The sequence below is a fragment of the Colletotrichum orchidophilum genome, assembly GCF_001831195.1.
Source record: "Colletotrichum orchidophilum strain IMI 309357 chromosome Unknown Scaffold_83.1, whole genome shotgun sequence".
In the NCBI taxonomy this organism is placed as follows: Eukaryota; Fungi; Ascomycota; class Sordariomycetes; order Glomerellales; family Glomerellaceae; genus Colletotrichum; species Colletotrichum orchidophilum.
In genome coordinates, this window is record NW_019173039.1 from 139,273 (window position 1) to 160,275 (window position 21,003).

Below are 21,003 nucleotides of genomic sequence, written 5' to 3' on the forward strand. Positions count from 1 at the left end.
GGACCGTATTTTTTCTTGCTGAGTGAAGCAAGTGTGACGCTTACTCTGGCGGCACAAATATGTCATGGTAGATTTTACCACGCCGTTGTTACCCTTCTCGATCTGACAGTTGCGTGACAGTCATCCACTATAGCACATATGCCGCCAATATCCTCTGAGCGGAATCAGTTGGAGCAGGCGAGCTGGGCTACGGTGGTGAATCGTATACTTCCCTTTTGGACTCATTCATACCGCCTTTGTATATGGTTCCCAGCGTGGATGGGAATAGAAAGGGAGAAGCCCCATAGATAGGACTTGATGTAACGTTGGCCTACAGTTTAAAGCAATCTCGCCGACTAGATCTGGGGTCAATAGTGGCCCCCCCTCCCCCCAATATTCAACTTGACCTACGGATAAGCTGTATCTCAAGTCGAAACTACGACCTGTGACACTTAGCGTGAGCAACAATGCTACTATAGCTCTTGCTGAAAAAAGATCCGGCTTCAATCGACATACCCGCTCATCTAATCACGATGGAAGAGTAGACCCTAGCGAAATCACAGACGAATTCATGAATCTTGTTTAACAAGCGGCAACCAACCAAACTGTCCTCCACCCGTGCTGATTGCAATGGGGTTGTCCATGTCCATGGCCGTGCCACTCTTTGCCCGGCGGCTTGAAGATCAACTACTTGGCCGTTATGCCATTGCAAACTTGGGACGCCAGAAATATCACTGCAAACCGAGTCTCGTAGGCGCTGTTAGCTCGCAGCAGTGCTCGGGTGATAATATTCAATAGAGGGACGGGGAACCACTTCAGGTGGGCTGTGGCATCACGCGCTTTTGCGTTGTTCGGTCTCACACTCGAGACTGGGACACATAATAGCCAAGTGAGCGACGAGGTGCGAAAAGAAGGCTCAAATCAAGGGGAAAAAAGTAGACTACAGCCATGCCGCCAATGTCAACCCATGCGCCATAGTATCCTCAGTGCTATAATGATACACCTACGATCCGAATCACCCGATTCATACAATCTTCAGCCATTCTGAATAAACCAACCGGTTTGTCCGTTCCAAAGGTCCATGTGATAGCTTCGGGGCGACTCTCAAATAGGACTACCCACGTATTACTGAATTCCTCATAGCTCCTTCTTACAGAGCAAGGTTGTAGCTGTACTCATCCTCCATATTCTGGCTAATCCAAAGCACGACGCTGCTCAGGCCCACAAGCGCATTGGCGACGACATTTTCGATGCCCATGCCCAGCGCCGGCATGGCAACGTCCTGCACGACGAACTTGAGCACAAAGACCGTCACGCCGCCAGCCATGCCACCGGCCAGCGCGGCGAAGCCGAGGAACAGCACCACGCGGGCCTTCCACGCGACACCGTTGCCGCTATACGAGAAGCTGTCGGCCGACAGCCGTGCCTTCTCAACCGAGTTGATGATGAGCATGCCGAGCGAGGAGAAGATGATGGGCAGCCAGTCAACAAAGGTGACGTGCGTGTCGGAGCCGTTGCGGGCTGATTTGGACCAGACGGCTGAGTCGAGCATGACGTAAAATGCGATGGAGAACTGGGGTCACAATGGTCAGCGGGGGTTGTAGGTTGGTTTGGCGGTTATGAGAAGGCTTGTTGGAGCAAAAGCGAATGTCCCCAGTGTGCTGCTGCTCTACGAGAGCTACCGGCGGGGATCACCAGGAGTAGGGAAGGCTTACCAGAGCTCCGGCGCCGTAAACGCCAAAGTTACGAGCCCAAGCACTGTTGAGCCATTCCGGCTTGCTGAACTTCCAGAGGCGCTCCTCCTCCATAGTTGTGTATTTGGTGATGAGCGGATGGATTGGGGGTATGGGTGGTTCGGAAGCGATTAGCTGAGGAGAGCTTCCAGTCTGAGGAACGTTGCAGGAACCAATCGGGTAACTACGCGGCGGGGCTTTGGCGTGTTCTGTTGGGTCGGATGTTCGAGTAGTCGATGCTCCTTGAGTGGGAGCCAAAATAAGAGTCGTTGGTGTATCGCGGGGTGATGATTAGGCCAGGCGGGCGTGGTTCGTCGGCGCGGTCGTCTGCTTCGATGTAGGGCTGTAGAGGTACGAAGGCGCCTGGACAATGTCCCGGATGTTGGTCGCCTTGACGTTGATCCGGCACAGCTGAGGCGTCACAGTCCCACCGCCTGACCCCTGTCCCGGAGCTTTGCCATAATCACGTGACGAAGAATATCACATGATCACTATATGGTCATTTGAGGCATCTTCGTGCAATCAGATTGCCGAAGTCGTTGGAATCTGCATTTCACCGAAAAAAGAAATGCAACGTTGGTCTTGAAACTACAAGTCAAATGAGATGATGGGCATTTGGTTTCGTATCGTATCTTTGCCTCTGAAATGTATAAGCGCAACAGAACCCGTCGTCGTTAATTCGTGTCCTGCCGCGATCCCATTACTAGTCCCAGCTTACACCCGAATCTCCCTTGTCTACATGACTCTGCCTGCGCCTGTGCTCATGAACGATATGTCACTCCAAAAGACACGGCGTTGACCCTTGGCCGTAGATCTGATCGGTGCGGAGCGGCTCATCGCGGTGTTCCATACTCTGGCTCAGGTTGACCCCCGTTTACACCCCGCAAACACGAATCAGTCCCAGTAGCACGGAATACGAGGAACTGAGGGGCACATGCTGTTGGACACCCCGAACACATGTACATAGGCGCTGAGTCCGCCTTTGCTGAATTTGCACTAGAAACAGAATACGATTTGGCCAAGGCCGTCACAGCCAACCTGTATTGAGGACTAATCCTACGCCCTTCCCCCGGAGCGCTCGAGATAAAAAGAAGTAGACAAAAGGTCCTAATAGTACACTAACAATTACTAGCACGCCTGCCAACACCAGCTCGCGATATCGTCGTTCGATACGCCTCACCAAGAAGGACGTCTTACGCAACATCCATCTAGAGACAGCCGCAAGGCCGCCAATCCAGATTGACTGAAGATGGCAGGTTGGTGCAAATGTACGTATGCGGCGCAGCTATGTCCATGGACTGCAGAAACCTCGTAATGGGAGAATGGCCTATCCGACGTGTTCTGGTCCTGGCCCTTTCCAGAGAGAGCCCAAAAAAGGAAGAAAAAAAATTGAAAAAAGACTTGAAAATAAGCCCAGCCGCCGTGTTCCCTGATGCTCGAAAAAAGTCTTCAATGTTGTATGACCCCCTGCGGACGTCCTCTCATGATGATTAGAGTCACGGACGCCTCAAACGCCGATGTTTTGCTGTATGACGGGCCTTGTCGCATAACAAGACCCCGAGAATAGGGGAAACCGTATCGTCGTTCTGTCGTATCCAGTTTTGCACACCTTCTATATCTCGATCTCCTTCATCGGCTCCTCCGATACCTCAGGCTGCTTGCCGTTGGCCTTGGCGTTGCCATTCATCTTGCCGGCGGGGTTTGCGTTCTCCTTTCCTTCGCCGTCGGCGGTCTCGACGTGCGACAGTAGCGACACGCGGGAGCCCTTGGGGGTTTCTTCGCTCGGCCTGGGAGTTTCGACTTCGACAAGCTTCGTTGGCTTTAGGCCATTTGTCTGCAGTTCTGGCAGAGGGGTTTCCTCGGCCACTCGTGCCAAAGGGCTGGACTTGCCATAGCCGGGGCGAATGGGGCTGGCGATCGGAGAAGTCCCTCCCAATCGTTGCATTGATCTTCCTCGTTGTTCGCCATTGGGCTCGGCTGATGTCGGACTCGCGCTCGTGTACGGGGAGTTGGCGCCAGATCCAGCCGGGGATCCAGCTCTGTTAGTAGGGGCAACCGACCTGCGCTTCGCGGCTCTTCGGCCGTACTTCTGATCCATGCGCCATCGCAGAATGCCAAAGTAGGGAGGCTCAACACGCGTCTCCTTAAACTCCCGCAACTTGAGCTCATTGGTCTCCTCATCCACAAACCACTTGCCGGACGAGAGATCGTCCGCGACCATGGCAAGGAAGTGAGCCCAGGAGCGCGCGATGACGTACTTGGTATCGTAGTCGCGACCAAAGAGAACAATCTGTCCCCATTTACCGCTGGGGCCAGGGGCGAGGTCGACAGCCAAGTTGTTTCCGCCCCAGTCGCGCACCAGGGGAATCCAAGCTGGGTGGGCGTACGATCGCTGCACCGCGTTGGGGGGAACGCAGTCCTGGCGGGCAATGAGATCCTGACGCCAAGAGCCGTTGTTCGCGAGTGCAGGAGATGCGGGTTCTCTGGAAGAGGATGCCTGGTTGCTGCTGCCGAGGGCCTTGGGGAGAGCGGCAGGTCTTGCGTAGGCCGCCTCTGAGAGAAATTCCTGGTTGACCTTGCGCCACTGATCCCATTCCTGAACAATCTCCTCGCAATCAAGCAACATGGAGCTGAAGATGATACCGGTGGGCATTCCCAGGCGCTCCTGACCGTCGTGAATCATCAGTGACTCTCTTACGTCGAGGGGCAGAGAGCAGTCGAGTTGATGCTCCAGTTCGTTGAGGTCGTTGTCGGTGCAGCCCTCGCAAAGTTGATCCCACAGCTCAGGGTAGTGCTCTTCAGCCCATGCGTCAATCTTCTTCCACGAGTGGGTGACGGGAGGGGGAGGAGGGGAGCCGTCCTGGAAAGATTGCATAGGAACGTCTCCTGGACTTTGCAGCTCAAAGCCATCGTGCTGGCTCTCGCGGCGAGCAGATTGGGACCTGAGGCCGGGAGAGTAGGGCGCGGAAGGGTTGGGGCTGGTCGGTGTGTAGGGCATGCCACCACCCAGGTAGCTGTTTTCGCGCGAGAATCTGTTATAATCGTCGGCGAAGGGAGAGGATACATCGGCGCGGGATTCGGAGGCAGTTGCGACAGAAGTAAGAATGCCGCTCTGGCGATTCAGAGGAACGTGTCGACCAGTTCGGTGGGGAGAGTCAATAGTAGAGTCTGAAATATGTCAGTTTGATGGTGAAGGCAGGCGGGTTGCAAAGTTATTCGTGGAAAACGTACGTCGGTCGTAGCTGGTCAGGTCGTGCCAGAGAGAGCGCATAGCCGCACCGAAGCCGAACCTGTCATGGCAAAGTTAATGTCTCGGTCCTCTTGGGCGTCCCAAGAAAAGGGGACTGGACGGTTGAAAGAACGGATGCCAACGTACGTGTTCGCCATGATTGGCGATGGGGCCCCTGACCGAATTGACAAGACAATGATCCTAATCCTGGATTGGAAAAAAAAAAAGACGCGATCGGCCGGTTGCGGTTGTCGAAAAACAAAAAGGGCAGCGAACGTCGGGGGTGTTGAAGAAGTTCGATTTACCCCTTTGGTCGTTGGCTTAGGTTAGGGGTAACGGCCGAATCGTCAAAGACAGATGATAGCAGGACCTTGCTGGGAGTCTCCTTAATTTAGAATCCTCTTGTTTCTGCCACCGCTGGTGTTGTCGACTCGCAATGGAGAGAAAGTGCGAAGGAGGGCGAGATTCACAACCAGCGAAAGTATGCGGTCTGGCAGGTAAATTGGGTTGATGGAGGGAAAAGAGGTTTCGAGGTCGGAGGCAGCGCGGTCAGGTCAGGGGCGGGCCGCGAGGGTTGGATTGTGAGGTGGCCGTGTTTATGTCTGACGGGGCGTGGAATTTTTAGAGTTGGGGACGATGGCGTACCTAGGTAGTAAACCCGTCGCGCTCCTACAGTGTGCCAGTCGGGTGCAAGTGAAGGAGGTGAGTGCAGCAGGTATTGCAGCAGGTAGGTAAGGTACCTTAGGTAGCTGTGCCTTGGTATCTGTCGCTAGAGCCCCCCGAGAAGGGAAAAAAAAAAAAGCAGACAGCAGGACTGGACAGGCGGACAAGGTCAAATTTGGAGACCTTGAGGCTTCGTCTGGTCAGTCTGGTGTATAGCGGCGTAGTTTGTGGCACTTTAGGGGAAGGAAGAAGCCCCACCTGAGTGTCAGTCTTTCCCCCAGTCAGTCCCGTCGACACCTCTGGAAAAGCAAGGATACCTGGGTATCCGTGGACCGTGGTAAGATGGTGGTGGTGGGCGTCTGGGAGAGAGGGAGGGGAAGGGGGGTTCGAGTGAAAGTGGGACTTTCAGAACGGTTTAGGAGAGAAAGGGGACCCCTGGTTTCTCCTTTCCCATTAGACCAAATCAACCAAATCAACCAGTGCCTTCCTTGCCCCGAGCAAGAGCAAAGACTACTATAGTAAGAAAGACGAGGGAAAAAAGCAAGTGGTGCAGCGGCGATCCTGGACAAGATTGTGAGAGGCCAGGTCGCTGCTTCTGCGGACTGCGGAGTTTGTCTTCGAGGTGAAGTCAAGGTGACAAAGAGAAAGCGACCAGCAACGAATTGGCGACGCGAAAGCGAGCGATTGTCGGTCAGTTCGGTGATGGGTGGTCGTATGGCTGGATGTGTCCCTTCAAATGCTCTGGATGCGACGGCGGACAATGATAACGAAGACAACGACTGAACGAGGAGACAGAGATGAGGAAGAAGAGAAGGAGGAGGAGAACCACGGCCGGATGGTCGTAGGGTGGGGGGCAAAGTTCGCAACAACAACACGATGGTGTAGATGCTAATCACCTTTGATCTTCAGGAGCACTGCGACAGTGACCAGCTCTCAGTGTTGTGTACGGATATGATTACATATGTCCACACAATACGAGTACAGTTTGCTTGGCCGTCGATGTACATTAATAAACTGGGTGATCTACCCTCAGTCAAGTCGCTGCAACAGCGGGATGGCGATGGCAAAATCAGGGTGGGATTGACACTTTGGGATGGAGGAGGGGGGGGGGATGGGACGGCGTTTGACGTCGTAGGACCGGCGCCAAGCTTCGGCAGGCTTGCAATCTGGTAAATTGGCAGAAGGGGGACCCGGAGATTCGCGCGTCAAGTGGGTGCCGCCCTTCCATGGTTCACCATCAATTGGCAGGCAATGTCGGGTCTTTGAGATAGTTGCCCATAGACCGGGCTATTTCAAGGTGTGAGGACAGGAAGGGCGCAACTTCCATTGGGATGAAGGGGGGTGTGTGGCTGGGGGATGGGGATGAGAATGGATACCCTCCCCAAATTTACCATGTTCTGGAGGGTGACTATCCCGTCGACAAAAGTATTTTTTCAGATCAGCTTGTATGGCAAAGGACATGCGGGCAGAGCTGCCGCGAGCCACGGACAAAAAGATAGGAGACAGGGATGGCCGGGCCTCGCAGTTATGGAATGCGCGCCCGCTAAAGAGGACGCGCCGAAGAGGAGGTGGGCGAGTGGGAGTGATTTACTGGTTGAGACTTGAGAGTGGGCTCGGAGTCATGGTGAGGTGGTGGTGGTGTTGGTGGTTGTGGTGGTGTCGCGGCTCAGGAACGGCGCTGCTTGTGCACAGTTGCTGCCGAGACCCCTGACTAAAGGAAGCATTACCCGGGTGCTGATAGGGAAATACCTCGATGCAACTGTGGCCTCACGACTGGACACCTAGGCCCGGCATGCAATATGTCTTGAACTGACGTAGCGGGCTACTATGCCACGGCATCAGGCCGTTTCTTTTTGGTCCCCGCTGCTTCAACTGGAGCCCAACTTGCTAGCTAGTCAGGAGGAGAAGAGAGTTCCTTCTTTTATCCAAGATCCTAGCTCAAATAGTTACCTCTAGATTCTTCTTCCCGGTGATTGTGAAGTCTTGCTCGTAACAGGCACTCTATATGCTCGATGTATTCGCAGTTGCAGATCAATCTGCATAGTGATTGTCGTTATCTGAGGCATAGACGGCCATTTTATTTCCCACCTCAGGCGCATGCTATTCTCATTTCCAACCGCACCTGGTCGTTTCCACCCCTGGACCGCATCAACTGCCCTCATCTCCAACTCTGATTACCTTATATGCAACAAAAGGTACTTCAATCTGAGTCGTCTGGTCGTCGTCACTTTGAGAATTAGCGCAGCTCAAGCCCCGAAACAAACTTGAAAGACCCTCCTGTAAGCTGTAGGTCTCGGACATGTAACAGATGAAAGACCCAAAAACCCCGGGAACAAAGAAAGGCCCAGTCTTCTAGGCGTCTTCCATGAGCTGGTAGAGCTGAACCCCCCGGGCAAAGAAGCATTCCGCACGTCTCCTCATCTCAACAGCTTTCCCCGCCCCGAAACAAGCCTGGACCGCTGGGAACCCTGGATTTGGTGGCTCATTTTTTTTTTTTTTTTTTTTGCTGCTTAAATATGGTCCGTGTCACGATGGTACGGTAGACTTCTTGAAACATGCAGTCTCCCCCCACTCTACGCAGAATATTTCCGACGTCTCTCATGTCAAGTTACCCTCCACTCACTTTTCTCCTTCTTGCGTATTTCCGTAGGAAGGTGAATTTGAGTGACGCGAAAGTTGCACATGGTAGCGGTGCGACGCTGCAACTGGCTCTGCAGGAGCTCGCAGGCGGCGGAGCGATAAGGTAAGAGGCGCTAGAGATGCAGGAAGCCGCATACGCACCAAGGCGCCACTCAGAGTCGTCACCCAGACGTTGCGCACGGCGACCAGACGGTGGCTGCGCGCTATCTCGATCGACTTGCGGCTTTTGAGAGGTGGGAAGCAGAGGCTTGAGATTGGTGGTGCAGAATGGAGGATGGAGGATGGATGAGGAGGAGGAGGCTTGCACTTGGGAGCGCTACACTAAGGTAGCGCGAAGGAGGGGGTGAGACCGTGAGAACGAAAAGAGCCGGTGGACAGTTTCGTGTGGCATCCGTTCTTCGTCGTTTCTCGTTTGACTGGCCAGTGGTAGGTTCTTTGGGTTCTTCCTGCGTTTCTCCTTCTTGCTCTTACCTGGGCTCACTGGCTTGTCTCTTGCTTGAATCGTCCAACTTTTTCCCTTCACTGGGCGGTCGCGGTTGGCGACATGGGGTTCGTTGCCACGTTCCCCAATTGTTTGGGGCGGAAGCGGAAGGCAGCGCGCGACTCGCAGCTGTATTTTGTCAGCGGGGAGTTTCAGCTGGCAGATGCCCGCTGAAAATCGGTTGCGGCTTCCCGGCTTTGCGGCCGCTGGGCGGGTCAAATTCATTGCCTTGATGCCGTGGCTACCTACCTAGGGGATAGTGCTGTATTGCCTAACTCCGCATCTGCAGCTACAGCCTCGTTCATGTTCACGTTCACGTTCACAACCACATCTCAAACTTCGAACTTGGTAGCATCCATCACCAGGCGTCGGTCGTGCCATCCGATGTTCGCGTTTCTCTCGAGGAGTGGCTCCTTGCAGACTCTTTTTTACAATCATCAGAAATGAAGGGTATCGCCGCTCTGTGTGTAGTCCTCCATTTTTGACTTCATAGCGCCCATTGAGACCCGTTTCCGCAACGGACACCCCTGGTTGATACCATGACGGATCTGGTCCCGTCCCGCCTTTGTCTCCAATCTCACCGACCAGTGAGTAGTGACCGCCAATCCACCTTCACGATTTCTTCTTGTAACCGAAATTTTGACAACGGCCGCGCAGCTAGCTTTACGTGCTAGTCTAGGGACAGACGCTAGCTCGAAATCTCGGGATTGTCCGTACACTGCCTCCACATCTATTCTTACGCCACGGTTGACATGACGAAGCCTTCCCATGGATTTTTGGATCATTCCGAGACCGCAGGAAATTTCCTTGAAAGGCTGAAGATTTGGTCGGGGCTCGGCTTAGCCAGGCCGGACCCACATTCCCAGTCTCTCCTCGAGGCTTTCCCCTCGGGTGACATCGCTTCCTCGTCACTTTTGTGGACTATGAAGGATACCTTGACATCGAACTACAAAGCGAGAAACCGCCCCGCAGAATATGAGTACCCTTTAATGACGATTCACGTCGAAATTTCGAGAAGATCAAGTGCATGCGGTGCAATTTGGGTGTGGCTTAAGCTTCATTGCGCCCCACATGGTGCCACTGCTCATTTGCTCTTCTGATTGCTATTGGTTTTGAGTTGAGGTGTAGATATCAGTCTTGGTCACCAAGCTTAAGGGCATGCTTGGTCCCTTGGCTCTCCACAGCTGGCTCGATAAGCTTTCAAGCACCATGAGCCGATCGGTTGGCAGCATCCACATGTGGGATCGCTGAAGGCTTCGTACACGAACAGTTTTCTTCCTGTCTACTCGTGGCCTGGGATGAGAACCACGTAGACATAGCACAAGCAGACTACGATACTAGCACGGATGAGAAAACGCGTGCTTTATTTGATACTTCGATGGGACTCGGCCGAGCGACATTGCATATCCCATCGCTGCTGCCTTGTCCCCAGTTCAGTAGAATACGGCGAGCCTAGATCCTACCGGACTGGTTTGTGTTAAAGAAACGGGTCTTGAAGTTGATAATCTCTTGTCCTTGATACCACTGTTAATTGCCTCGACTAGGTCAGGCAATTGGGGCCACCGGGCCCGAGGTCTGAACAGTCTGCAGCAAGAGCCGGCGATGCCGCACACTGAAGCCCAAACCCAGGTAAGAAAGCAGAAAGACACGGATTGGTTTCGCAATCCGATCCCATGAACGAATGTCTCGGGGCAGAAGCCTGTCAATAAGGCATGAAAAAGGCAGGAGCCGTAAGGAAAAGCACCGCCAAAACAGACCGAGCGCTTCGGCAAGAACACCCAGACGTCACCTCATGACCGAGCGTGGACCGAGCACGATCCTGATTCTAGAGAATTCGAGTTCTCCAATGTAGGATAGCCCTACAATGCCAACACCGGACGGGGAGGTGCAACGTCAGTAAGCAGAGATATCAGGCGGCTAGAATCGGACGATGATCAGCCTGGAAGGCCGTTCGCAAGCTGCGACGGATTCGGGATGATGTCGTCCTTGTTTCTGTCTGAAGAGCTGCAGGCCTGTTCGCTCGGCCATTCCGAGCTATTTTCAACATCGGACCTCAGTTGCGACCGATCCCGAAGACTTATGGGCAATCCTAGCTTAGGATTCATGTCATGTTCCCTGGTTCAAACCTGGCAGGCGGACTAAGCATGAGTGCTTTCTCGTCTGAACCTGCTTGGATTACACGATCATCGTCTCGTATTCGCTGGGCCATGAACTTCAGGGCGTCCGTTAATTCTGTTTTTCTTCTCCCGATTTTCAACTGCCATTGCGTTTTAGGCTGAGAATGTTCTTTCAAGTATCATCTTTATGAGACCTCTGCAAGAGATGCCCAGTCAACTGTAGCTGTGATGAATGACAAGATAACGACCGAGACGAAGTCTTTAGCGCTACCAGTATCTATACGGGGACTGAAGCATATTCATAGGGGCGAGCACTCAGGTGGCTAGCATCTCCCATGCTTTCACTTACGCTAATTTGTTCGCCAGCACAGATGTAGTTGATCCGGCACCACGTGCCTGCTGCGTCTCACATGGGCTCACTACAGACAAGAACGACCAGGAAGCAGTCTAACATGCTTATCGTTCCCCAACGAACATTGACACCGTGAAATCAACATGGGCAAGGGAGAAGAGGAGACAGCCCCCACAACGACGTGTCATCGCGCCGCGAAAAAATCGCGGCTGTGTTGGAGATCTCCAACGCCCGTTTGCCTCCCGGTGTGGTGTGTGGACCAATGTCCTCTTTGCGTCCGAACAACGTCTCCCGGCCGAGTAGATCACCAGGCTAGAACATAACAAGCCATGCATATGAAGTGTTGGACCGGTGTGCTACAATCTCAAAGACGTGTAGCGAGGCCAAGCCACCAAACATCCTCGACGACGCGACGACGACTGCGCAGATCTCCACTTCGTGTAACCTCGGGTCATGTTACCCAGGCAATAGGACGGAGTGGGTGTGGTGGTGCGCCCAAAAACAAAAACCAAACAAGCTTGCTGACATCCATCCCAAGCCTGACTGGTCAACGCAAGAAAGCGTGGCGAATCAATAAGAAGAAGAGCGAATGCACCAATAGAAGAGTCAATCGCAGCCCTGCTTCGAAACATGCAGGGGCGGCTGTGGCTGACGTGCGGCTCGGCGACTGCATGGTTGACGCGTCGACTTCATCCTGTTTGTGAAAACTATCGTCATGGTAGAAGATGAATTGTAACCAATGCGGGTATCTCTATTGAGGATGAATCCAATGCTAAACAAAACAGCGTATTTTTCTTTGTTCGTGGACTCGTCATGCTGCCTCTTCTTATGCGTATAACTGCACACATTTCAGGTAGCCAAAGAAGAACCCCCGGTATCGGGTTTGTTAGCCTCCAGCATCAAAGCCTTGTACCGGCCCTGTAGAACCTCCTTTGGTAGCGTGTACAAAATCTCGTCCCGCAGCCGCTTCTTGTCGAATGGTAGCTTCTCCAACTTGAGAGCCTCCAGGATGTAACTCACGACCGTGTTCGTCTGCAGCGGGGGGTCTCGGAGGACCTTGGCGACGGCCTCGGGAGTAAGATTGTCGTTGTCCTTCCAAATGTAGTACGATCGTACAGCGGAAGGCGAGGCGCGGAGGTATCTGATGGTAGCACGGTAGCTGGCTAGCTTCTCGTCGGCGGCAACGACCCTGGCGTCCTTTTGGCGCTTCCGGGGCGGAGCGGCCGGTGCGGCTCTGATGCTTTCGGCGATTGACTGCCCCTCGCCGTCTGCCTCAACTTCAAGACTGTCCCTGATGGCTTGACACTCCGAGGCCGACAGCGGCGCAGATATATTGCGCTGGTCGGCATCCACAGCTTCGGCATTCTCGTCTGTTGTCGGGAGGGTGACGCCATCTGCAAACCGAATGCTCAGGCCGAGCTCGGCATTGTACGGAAGCGGCGGAGTAGGATCGAGACTCTCGCGCTTCTCGTTGAGAACGTGGAATAGCTGGAAGCCGGCATACGCATCCGAAGCGGAATCTAAGTAGAGTCAGCATGCGAATGAGAAAGGTTCCATCAGGCACTTACACATAAGCTGGTCCATGTTCAGGGACTGGGACCAGTCACTCGACCGGACATCCTGCCCCTTGAACATGGGCAGACCGAGGTGTTCCTTGACCATTGTAGCCAGAGGTACAAGCCTCTTGTTGATTAGTTCCACTTCACCACTTGCCGAGTATTTGACAAGCTTGTACAAGTGGCTGAGCTCGAAGACACCCCTTGTATCGACCTTCAAGTTGTTTCGTATTCGCGTACAGTCGCCTTTGATATTCACGCCCACCTTCCGCAAATCCGAATCCTCCATGATCTTCCGGAAGGTTGGCGCAACAAAGTCGTCGTTGGGAAACAAGGCAATATGGAAGAGAGCGATCCGCTTCTCGTTGGCAATCTGGATCAGAGATACGTTCTTTTTCGGACCCGAGGACCTCTTGGCATCTGGAAACCACTCGAGATCAAACCCAAGAACTGCGTCGTCCACAAAGTATTGACATACTCTCTCCATTGTGTGTTTGGTCTTGCAATAGTGCACCTTGACTTTTTGCTCGGCCCCATCCACCGGGGCCCCTCGATAGAGTGTGTAAGACCAGAATGATTCCGCCATGTTCTCTTTCGCCCCCTGAGCTTTGCGGAATGCTGGTAGAGGAACCTTGAAGTCCAGGCTTGTGAGCGGGGGTTCCGCTGGTGCTGTCGTCGCCGCAACCTCGGCCTCAACCTTGCCCTCCTTTGCGGCCCCTCCGCTGTCTGCTCGGGGCGCCTGAGCAGTGGGAACTTTGCCTAAAACTGGCTGGTACTCCGGAGCGGTATAGAAAGGGGGATCATCGCTATCGGAATCAGCAATCTCGTCACTCGTTCTCGTCGCGGCTGCGGGCTGGCTGTTGTCTGGCGTTGTGGTGTGCAGAGAACGCAACATGTCCACACGCGGATGTGATGCCTCGTCCTGCCTTGCTTGGCCGAAGACGATGCCCCGAACGGGGTTCCATAGTCTGGCGTAGGAAGAAGGGTACATTTTTGATTTGGAGTGTCTGTGGGTCGTCGATTCCGTCAGTGAACAGCCACGGGCGACATGGGATTAGAGAGAGGAATGTACGCACATTTGAGCCAGCGCCGACCTTGGCAAGGATCGAGACTTGTGTAGAATAGAACTGCTGCGTCTAGGGAGGCTCATCACCGCTGCTCGCGGGTACATCTGAAAGGGGAGTGCAGCGCCATATTTGCCACCAGGCATTGGCGCGACAAGTGAAGAACGGATATTCTTCAGGCAGACGCGTCAAGGGTGACGGATGGGTTCAATTACAGTAAGCTATTTGGGTGATGCGCGAATAGCTGGCGGTAATGAGAGCTGGAGCTCCAGAGCGAAGCGGCTTAGTCATTCACCGCTTCCTCGCGAAGTCACCTGACATGGGCTTTTACGCTCACCCCTCCAGCCCAGGTGCACGACGTCTATCATCTCGAGCATCGACGTTTTGGCGGCCGGCAAGAACCTTCGTAGGGTATATTGAAACGACCATCAATTTGTTTGACGAATTTAATCCCTGCGTAACGTCTCCACGAAAATTACAGACGAAAACAAGTCAGAAAAATCATCGTATTCGAAGATTCAAGCGGCAAAATGGCGTCGCAACTGCTCCCTCTGGGTATGTCTGCAAACCCATAGGTTCAGATCATCGTAGCTGACGAACGTAGAACTTATTGACAAGTGTGTTGGATCGAGAATATGGGTTGTTATGAAGGGTGACAAAGGTTCGTTCAGCCATTTTGGACTCAAATGAACCCGATCTGCTGACTCGAAGGGACGGTAGAATTCAGCGGCACTCTCCTTGGTTTCGATGACTACGTCAGTAAGTTTGCCTCAGAAGTCGAGCTACCACCTGACTGGAAACAACTAACGAAAAAAAACAGACATGGTGTTGGAGGATGTGACAGAATTGTATGTGGCCGGTTTGACGAGATTGCATACCCCTGCTAACCACTGGCCAGCGATTACTCCGGAAACCACACAAAGCTTCCCAAGATCCTACTGAACGGCAACAACATCTGCATGGTATTTATCTTTCTAGTCGATTTGAGTTTGAGAGAGAAGAGAGACACTAATGTTGAGCAGCTCATTCCTGGAGGAGAGGGTCCGGTAACCGCATGAACAAGGTTGGGCAGGAAACGAATTTGAGCAAGGGCAGCTGCTCCTCAAGATCGCATACATACTAGGTTCACCATTTGAAAACCTAGAGTACTGCATGGGGAGATCATCAGAATGATACGAGCAAACACGTCATGAAAGCTGGAAGAGTTGACGGCCCAAGGGGTAATCACGGCAGAGGGCCTCGGCGGGCTTGACATACACATCAAACGTGTCACGTAGAGAGCCTTTCAAAACATCGCGTAATTGACGACGTAATGCGCAATGATCAACTTTTTCTAATCCGAGGCCTTTCTCGGCTCGGAACACGAAAACCAAATTGACGATTCCCCATGCCAACCTTCGGTATCAGACCGTTAATTCCGTAATGAACCTTATCCGCCTAACGCCCAGAGGAAAATCCCACGCGAGATGTAATCCATTGTCTCCAGTTGTCCGCTTACTGGCCCTGTTGATTCGAGCGGCCGGCCTCGACCATGCGGCGAAGCTCAAACTCGCGAGTGAACTCGCGACTGAGGTGTGAGAGGTCCTGCATCAGCTTCTTGATGACCTGCACCAAGGCCTCCTTGGCTGTGATTGTGCCATCTGTCTGGACTCGAATGAACATCTCGGGGACGTTTGGATGCGCGACTGGGACGAGGGTTCAGTATGTGTTGACGCTGGTTCAGGAGAAATTGTGCCTTACTCTTGTAGCCCGCCATCAGGACGTTCTTGTGCATCTTCAGGTGCTCGGACAAGAGGTTGCCGAGGGTATGGTCCTCTTTCTTGATGACGAAGTCGGAGGTGTTGGACATTCCTGTGAAGCATTGAGCTCAGCCGGACGACTGGAGGTGGCGAAAAAGCGGGAAACGTACCGGAAAAGACATTCTCCTCGATCTTCTTCTCGCCATCGCCGAGCAGGAAGAGCTCGAAACTTTGAATGGGTTAGCTTCAGTAGCCCACGTGTCTTTTCTTCCAACCAAAGAAACTCGCACGTCGAAGGAATGATCTCAGCTCGAGGAGGCATGATGTGGATTAGGGGTGTAAAAAGAGTGATCCTGGAGTCTTGATATGCCTCGGAAAGTAGAGGTGTGGTAGACTGTGTGTGGGAGAGTAAGGAGATTTCTGGGGGCCAGAAATAGAGAGACGAAGATACAATTCCATGTTTTGTAAAGGGACCTCTGGCAGAAGCAGGTAAGGAAGCCAGGAAAAGATCACGGCCACCTCGAGGGTAGCCTGAAGGGGATCTTGACAATGTGAAGCCGTCTCAAAACTGTTCTCTGACCAGCTGTGCCACCGCTCCCATTCTCACGAGAACAAAGGGACGTATTTGTCTTACCGATCAGGCGCGTTCATCTTGTTGATTCGGAATGGTGAACAGGAGGGTGAAGTAGATGGTGATGGGACTCTTAGGATAAAGGTGAAGACAATGCGCGGTCAGAAATTATTGAGCGCAGAATACCCAGGTGATACTGAAAAGCGGTCAGCTGATCGTTGTTTCGTTAGATAAAATTCAATACCTACCTTTTGCTTGGTTTTATGATGAAATTTGAGACTTCACCTGAGAGCATGAGAGATGATGGTGAGTGAGTTGGACTTGGTTGAGCTCAGGCTCCTTCTCAGTAAGGGTGGCAGGCTGAAGGCAGGGTGGGTCCTCATTATCGAGGATTTGGGCTGCGCCACGGATGCATAATGTGGCGGTGCATACCGCTCCCACCTTCCACTGCATCCAGATGATGAGGAGTCTCACAGCTTGCCATCAAAATTGCCGGCACATGGGATATTTCCAGCTTCATCATCTTTACATGTTCTCAGACTTTGGCTCATGAAATTGAAGTATAAGTTATTTCGAACAAACCACTGCTACATATACACATACAGAACTATAAACGTGGCGATGAGCCTCTTGTTCTTCAGTCTATGTACAAGCTCATGCTCATTGACGACCGACTGATGCTGTCCAAATCCCTTGAAGAACCCGCTGCAATCCATGCAATGATTACCCAAAGCTTTTCAGACAGCACTGAATGACGATTAAAAATGCAGTCGAATGCGTTTCCGCTAGACGCGTGTGCCAACTCACTTCCCCCTGCGGTCGCAGTATCCTGGAGGTTTTCCACCTTCAGAGCCACCAGCCCAGCTGTAGACAGTCAGGGTTGTGGTATAAGCCATGGCAATGAAGCCGAAGATGCAGAGTATGATGTCGGAAATCTTCCAGAGCCTGTTTCTGGCAACAGCCTTGTAGTGAAGCAGGGGCTATTCAAAGGTTAGCAATCATTCCGAATTAGCAGATCCAAATCCACGGCTGTACTCACCGGGTAGATGTAGACAAGCGGAATGCAAGCAAAGTTGCCGACAAGAGCAACAAACTTATCAAGATCATCTGCACCACCCCACGCGATGACGGCGCAAAGAATCACAAAGAAAAAGCGATAGAGGTTCTTCTGCCACTTGATATAGGGGTTGTACTTTCCGCTCTTGGTGAACAGAGCATTTTCGGTAATCTTGATAGCGGGGAAAAGCTGCAAAGGAATTGACAGCATGATGGCGACAGAATAAAGGAACTGAACACTGTTGACCGCCTTATTGTCTTGGGGCATGTTGAGGAGCACCACGGTCTCTGTCTTGGATCCGTAGGCGGCATATGAGATGGCGCCCATGCCGATGAAGATGACCGAGATGATGATCATGACCGCCAACATGACACGAGGAAATTTGCTGGGGTTCTTCATCGACTCCTGAATAGGAATGATAAGGCCGATTCCTTCAAACGTAAAGATTGCGGTGCCTATGAACAAGGTCCAGTCGTTGCGATTGAACTGAATGATATCCGCAATGCCGTTGGTGCTCAAGGTAAGGATATCGTAGTACAGCAAGTAGGTCAGGCCAAGTAGGATAAATGCGTCGGCGATCAGAGCAGTGAAACTCAGCTTCTCGATATCTCGCAACAGTGAGAAGGGTAGGAAGACGAGAACTTGCAAGAGGATCAACCACTTGACAGCGATGTTGGATTTGCAGTCCGATACCGCTAGAATAACGGCCTGCAGATTTTCTGACGTAAAAACCATGTACGCCGCCACAAATCCAATCTGACTTATAACGATAGATGAGAGAATAGTTGCCCTCATCCATTTGCCATAAAGAATGCCGCCAAGATCACCAAAAGATCCGTCGACCTTGAGGCGAGTCGTAACCAAGAGAACGAAGCAGTAGTAGCTTAGTGCCGCAACGCCAAGCAAGACGGCATTGCTGAACACCATGCCACCGTTCAGATAGGCACGAGGCAAGAAGAGGACTCCGGTGCCAACAAAAGACTTGAGTAGAAGCAGCGCAGCACTCATGGGACTATTCTTTCCACTTCCGCCACGCTGTTTGCGTCTCCTTCTGTGACGCGATGGCGTCAACAGTGCGCTATCTTCCATAGGTTCTCTGTCGTCTTCGCTGTCCTCGTCGCTTTCGTACATATCCTCGCCTGAGGAGAAGTATTCGCCGGGTCTAAGGGCTTCGTCGTCTTCCTCCAACTCTTCACCTGCGAAATGACCGTAGATGGAGAGGAATTCGAGGAAGCTGGAGGTCAGCAGCCGAGGCTGAGAAGCTTCGCTAGCCTCGCCGCGCTCACCACCATCTCTGGCCGTGGAGGGACTTCTAGCTGCTCTGCGAAGATAGTTGCGGCGGAAACCTCCCGGGACCTTGATTGTGTTGATATCAAAAATGTCGGTCTCGGGGTCCGGACGCGAGACGCTGAAGCTCTTGCTGCGCTGCATCTTGTTGCGGGCTTCTGCCTCTTCGGTCCACTTGTAAATGCCCCGAGTCACGTCTCCGCCTTGCAGCCGCAAACTCGAAAATTCGTCCTCATTCAGTCCAGTTTCGCCATCGGCGTCCACGGTCTGCTTGCCTTTCACACCATCACGCATGCTAGACTCCTCTGAAGCAGCGTCGGTAGGCTGGACCAGATGCCTCTTGACAATCTCGGGGTCCTCGTAGGCACCCGCACCGGCGTTCCGTGAGCGGGAGTCGAAAGATCCATAGGTTGTCATGGGCGTGCTCGAGAGCTGAGCGCCGGCAGCAGCAGGGGAGAGAGGTCGAGCTGGAGGAGTGGCAGAGCGCACAGGTGGTGTGCCATGCCTCGGTGGAGAGGCTCCGAGAGAGTTGGACAAGGCCGCAGCCAGAGCCGAGACGCCGGGACCTTGAACACTTGAAGGAGCGGCTCCAGCAAGGGGAGCGAGGCTGGCCGTCTCGCTGCCGTCGCCTAGCCTACTTGAGCTTCCGACGAAGCGACCGGTCTGGGGAGTGCCATATTGCTGGGACGGTACGGGCGATGCCAGTCTAGCGGTGGCGTCTGCTCGGGGTAGAGAGCCGAATTGTCGTGACGGGGAGTCAGCCCTAGGAATGCTGAGCGGATCCCTCGAAGGAGATGCCATGATTTTGCTTGATGAATCCGGTCGGGGACTGTCGAACGCCGGTATTCGATATATCGAGGAGGATCCAACCACTGCGTTGCAGGTTCCGAACTGGATCAACAACAGACAACAAAGTTAGCGACGTGCCATGGGTAGGAGAAGATGAGACGGAACCAGGGGACAAGCAGGAGCTAGGTGATGGGAAAGAGGTAGACTCGGTTCAAGTACGGGGAGAGTTTACCTGGACTCAGTCGTAAGACAGCTGACGAGATCAATTGCAGCGCACGGCTTGGGGGATGTGCGTTCGAAGCTGTTGCTACTAGGAACCCGTGATAAGGACGCCGCTTCTATGCGGGTCGGGTGACCTAATCTGGCAGGTCTGGAGAGTTTGTGGCTCACACAGATAGCGTCGGGTAGGTAAGGTAGTTCTACCTGCCTGCAAATCGATGAGGTACCTGGCGCTACCTGCTTGCTGCCTACCACTACCCAGGTACCCAATGGAAGGGCCTGTGGCGGGATGTGGTGTGTGCTGTGAGCAGCGCTGCCGAAACCCGTCGGGCTATGACAACGGACGGGACAGCCCAGGAGCTCTCTCGGGTTGCTCGCTCCATCCGCCATGCTGACCATGCCTCGCCCTGAAGGCATCATTGTGCCTGTGTTACCCGCTACGCTGCCCCAGGTGAGGGCGTGTCTCAGACATGGTTTGCCAGGCCTCCCAGGTTCCAGCGCTTGGTAACGGTACTCTTGAATCATCACATCGTTGGCCTTCCATGTCACGACTCACAGCAGCTTGTAAGCCTCTTCAGCCACCATACTGGAAGAGAAGATGCACTTTCATCACTTAAGTACCTACATCGCCGCAGCGAACTTCGGGTTCCCTACGACAGGGCGCCAAGGCCATTTCAACATTATCACACTGTATCTATTCATGTCTTCATCTCAGCGCTCATACTTTACTTTCCTTTTATGTATTCGGGTGAGCTCTTTGACCGGGAACTGCATATTCCACAGAACGCCAGGACCTGTTCTATTAAGCCCCCGGACCGGACCGGCTCGTATTGTCCGGCAGTCGCACGTCTGATTCAGCGCAGCAAAACAGCACAGCAAAAAATCTTCAGGACAGGTGGCTTTTCCATGATCGGCCATCCTCCGATCATCTCGAGACCTTTCAAACGCTTCAAAATGGATACGACTCCCAGTTTTCACTACAAATCAGCCGAGTATTTCGTCTTGCTTGCCAGCGCACACTACCAAAAAGCCAAGGTTCCTATCGGATCTTACCAGCTTAGGTAAGGCACAGGTCGACCGCCACACTAAGCGAAGGGTTCTCATTGGCTGCATGCACCTCCCGCCTCACTTGCTCGTCTTGCTCCTCCTGCTCCGACGGTGCAGTGAGAGACAGAGAGTGGGGGGCTAGCGCGCTCATCCTGGCGTGGGCTGCGTGCGATTTGGAGCCCCACCACGGGTGCTCTTCAGCGGCTCTCCACCTCCGCTCCATTCCAGTGGCCAGAACTTGAGAGTCTCGTCGATTGAGCCCGCGCATGTAGCGGCAACTGAGGCCCTGGGGGTTGGTTATCGCTGATTTCGCATCCCGTGCACCTGCACCCTTCACCCTTCACCTCCGACATTGAAAGCCCATTATCGAGTCATGAAGCAGAGATACTCGACACTCCCAAGCTGGCTGATAAGCGGCAAAGCAAGGCCACTCTGGTGACTGCTCACGGTACTCTGTACCAGCGGCCAATCCGGCCTATC

General features: G+C 53.2%; 6 protein-coding genes across 6 annotated transcripts; 1 reads left to right on the plus strand and 5 right to left on the minus strand.

The window, feature by feature from the left end:
* Window positions 1-1,129: 1,129 nt before the first annotated feature.
* On the minus strand, window positions 1,130-1,787 carry CORC01_09295 (uncharacterized protein; the record flags this gene model as incomplete). Its single annotated transcript, XM_022620924.1, has 2 exons — window positions 1,130-1,552; window positions 1,695-1,787. 2 exons carry the CDS (start codon window positions 1,785-1,787, stop codon window positions 1,130-1,132), a joined length of 516 nt encoding a protein of 171 aa, XP_022472585.1.
* A 1,537-nt stretch (window positions 1,788-3,324) lies between these two features.
* CORC01_09296 (SMI1/KNR4 family protein) lies at window positions 3,325-5,099 on the minus strand (the record flags this gene model as incomplete). The annotated part of the gene is made up of 3 exons (XM_022620925.1): window positions 3,325-4,880; window positions 4,944-5,002; window positions 5,089-5,099. 3 exons carry the CDS (start codon window positions 5,097-5,099, stop codon window positions 3,325-3,327), a joined length of 1,626 nt encoding a protein of 541 aa, XP_022472586.1.
* A 6,944-nt stretch (window positions 5,100-12,043) lies between these two features.
* On the minus strand, window positions 12,044-13,741 carry CORC01_09297 (3'-5' exonuclease; the record flags this gene model as incomplete). The annotated part of the gene is made up of 2 exons (XM_022620926.1): window positions 12,044-12,714; window positions 12,763-13,741. The coding sequence occupies 2 exons, from the start codon at window positions 13,739-13,741 to the stop codon at window positions 12,044-12,046; spliced, it is 1,650 nt and encodes a 549-aa protein (XP_022472587.1).
* Window positions 13,742-14,344: 603 nt separating this feature from the next.
* Window positions 14,345-14,872, plus strand: CORC01_09298 (U6 snRNA-associated Sm-like protein LSm5; the record flags this gene model as incomplete). The annotated part of the gene is made up of 6 exons (XM_022620927.1): window positions 14,345-14,369; window positions 14,419-14,475; window positions 14,535-14,573; window positions 14,635-14,662; window positions 14,713-14,776; window positions 14,837-14,872. The coding sequence occupies 6 exons, from the start codon at window positions 14,345-14,347 to the stop codon at window positions 14,870-14,872; spliced, it is 249 nt and encodes an 82-aa protein (XP_022472588.1).
* A 436-nt stretch (window positions 14,873-15,308) lies between these two features.
* Window positions 15,309-19,269, minus strand: CORC01_09299 (transmembrane amino acid transporter; the record flags this gene model as incomplete). Its single annotated transcript, XM_022620928.1, has 5 exons — window positions 15,309-15,499; window positions 15,555-15,665; window positions 15,724-15,782; window positions 16,932-17,104; window positions 17,164-19,269. 5 exons carry the CDS (start codon window positions 19,267-19,269, stop codon window positions 15,309-15,311), a joined length of 2,640 nt encoding a protein of 879 aa, XP_022472589.1.
* A 1,264-nt stretch (window positions 19,270-20,533) lies between these two features.
* On the minus strand, window positions 20,534-20,791 carry CORC01_09300 (uncharacterized protein; the record flags this gene model as incomplete). The annotated part of the gene is made up of 1 exon (XM_022620929.1): window positions 20,534-20,791. One exon carries the CDS (start codon window positions 20,789-20,791, stop codon window positions 20,534-20,536), a length of 258 nt encoding a protein of 85 aa, XP_022472590.1.
* Between the last annotated feature and the right edge of the window lie 212 nt (window positions 20,792-21,003).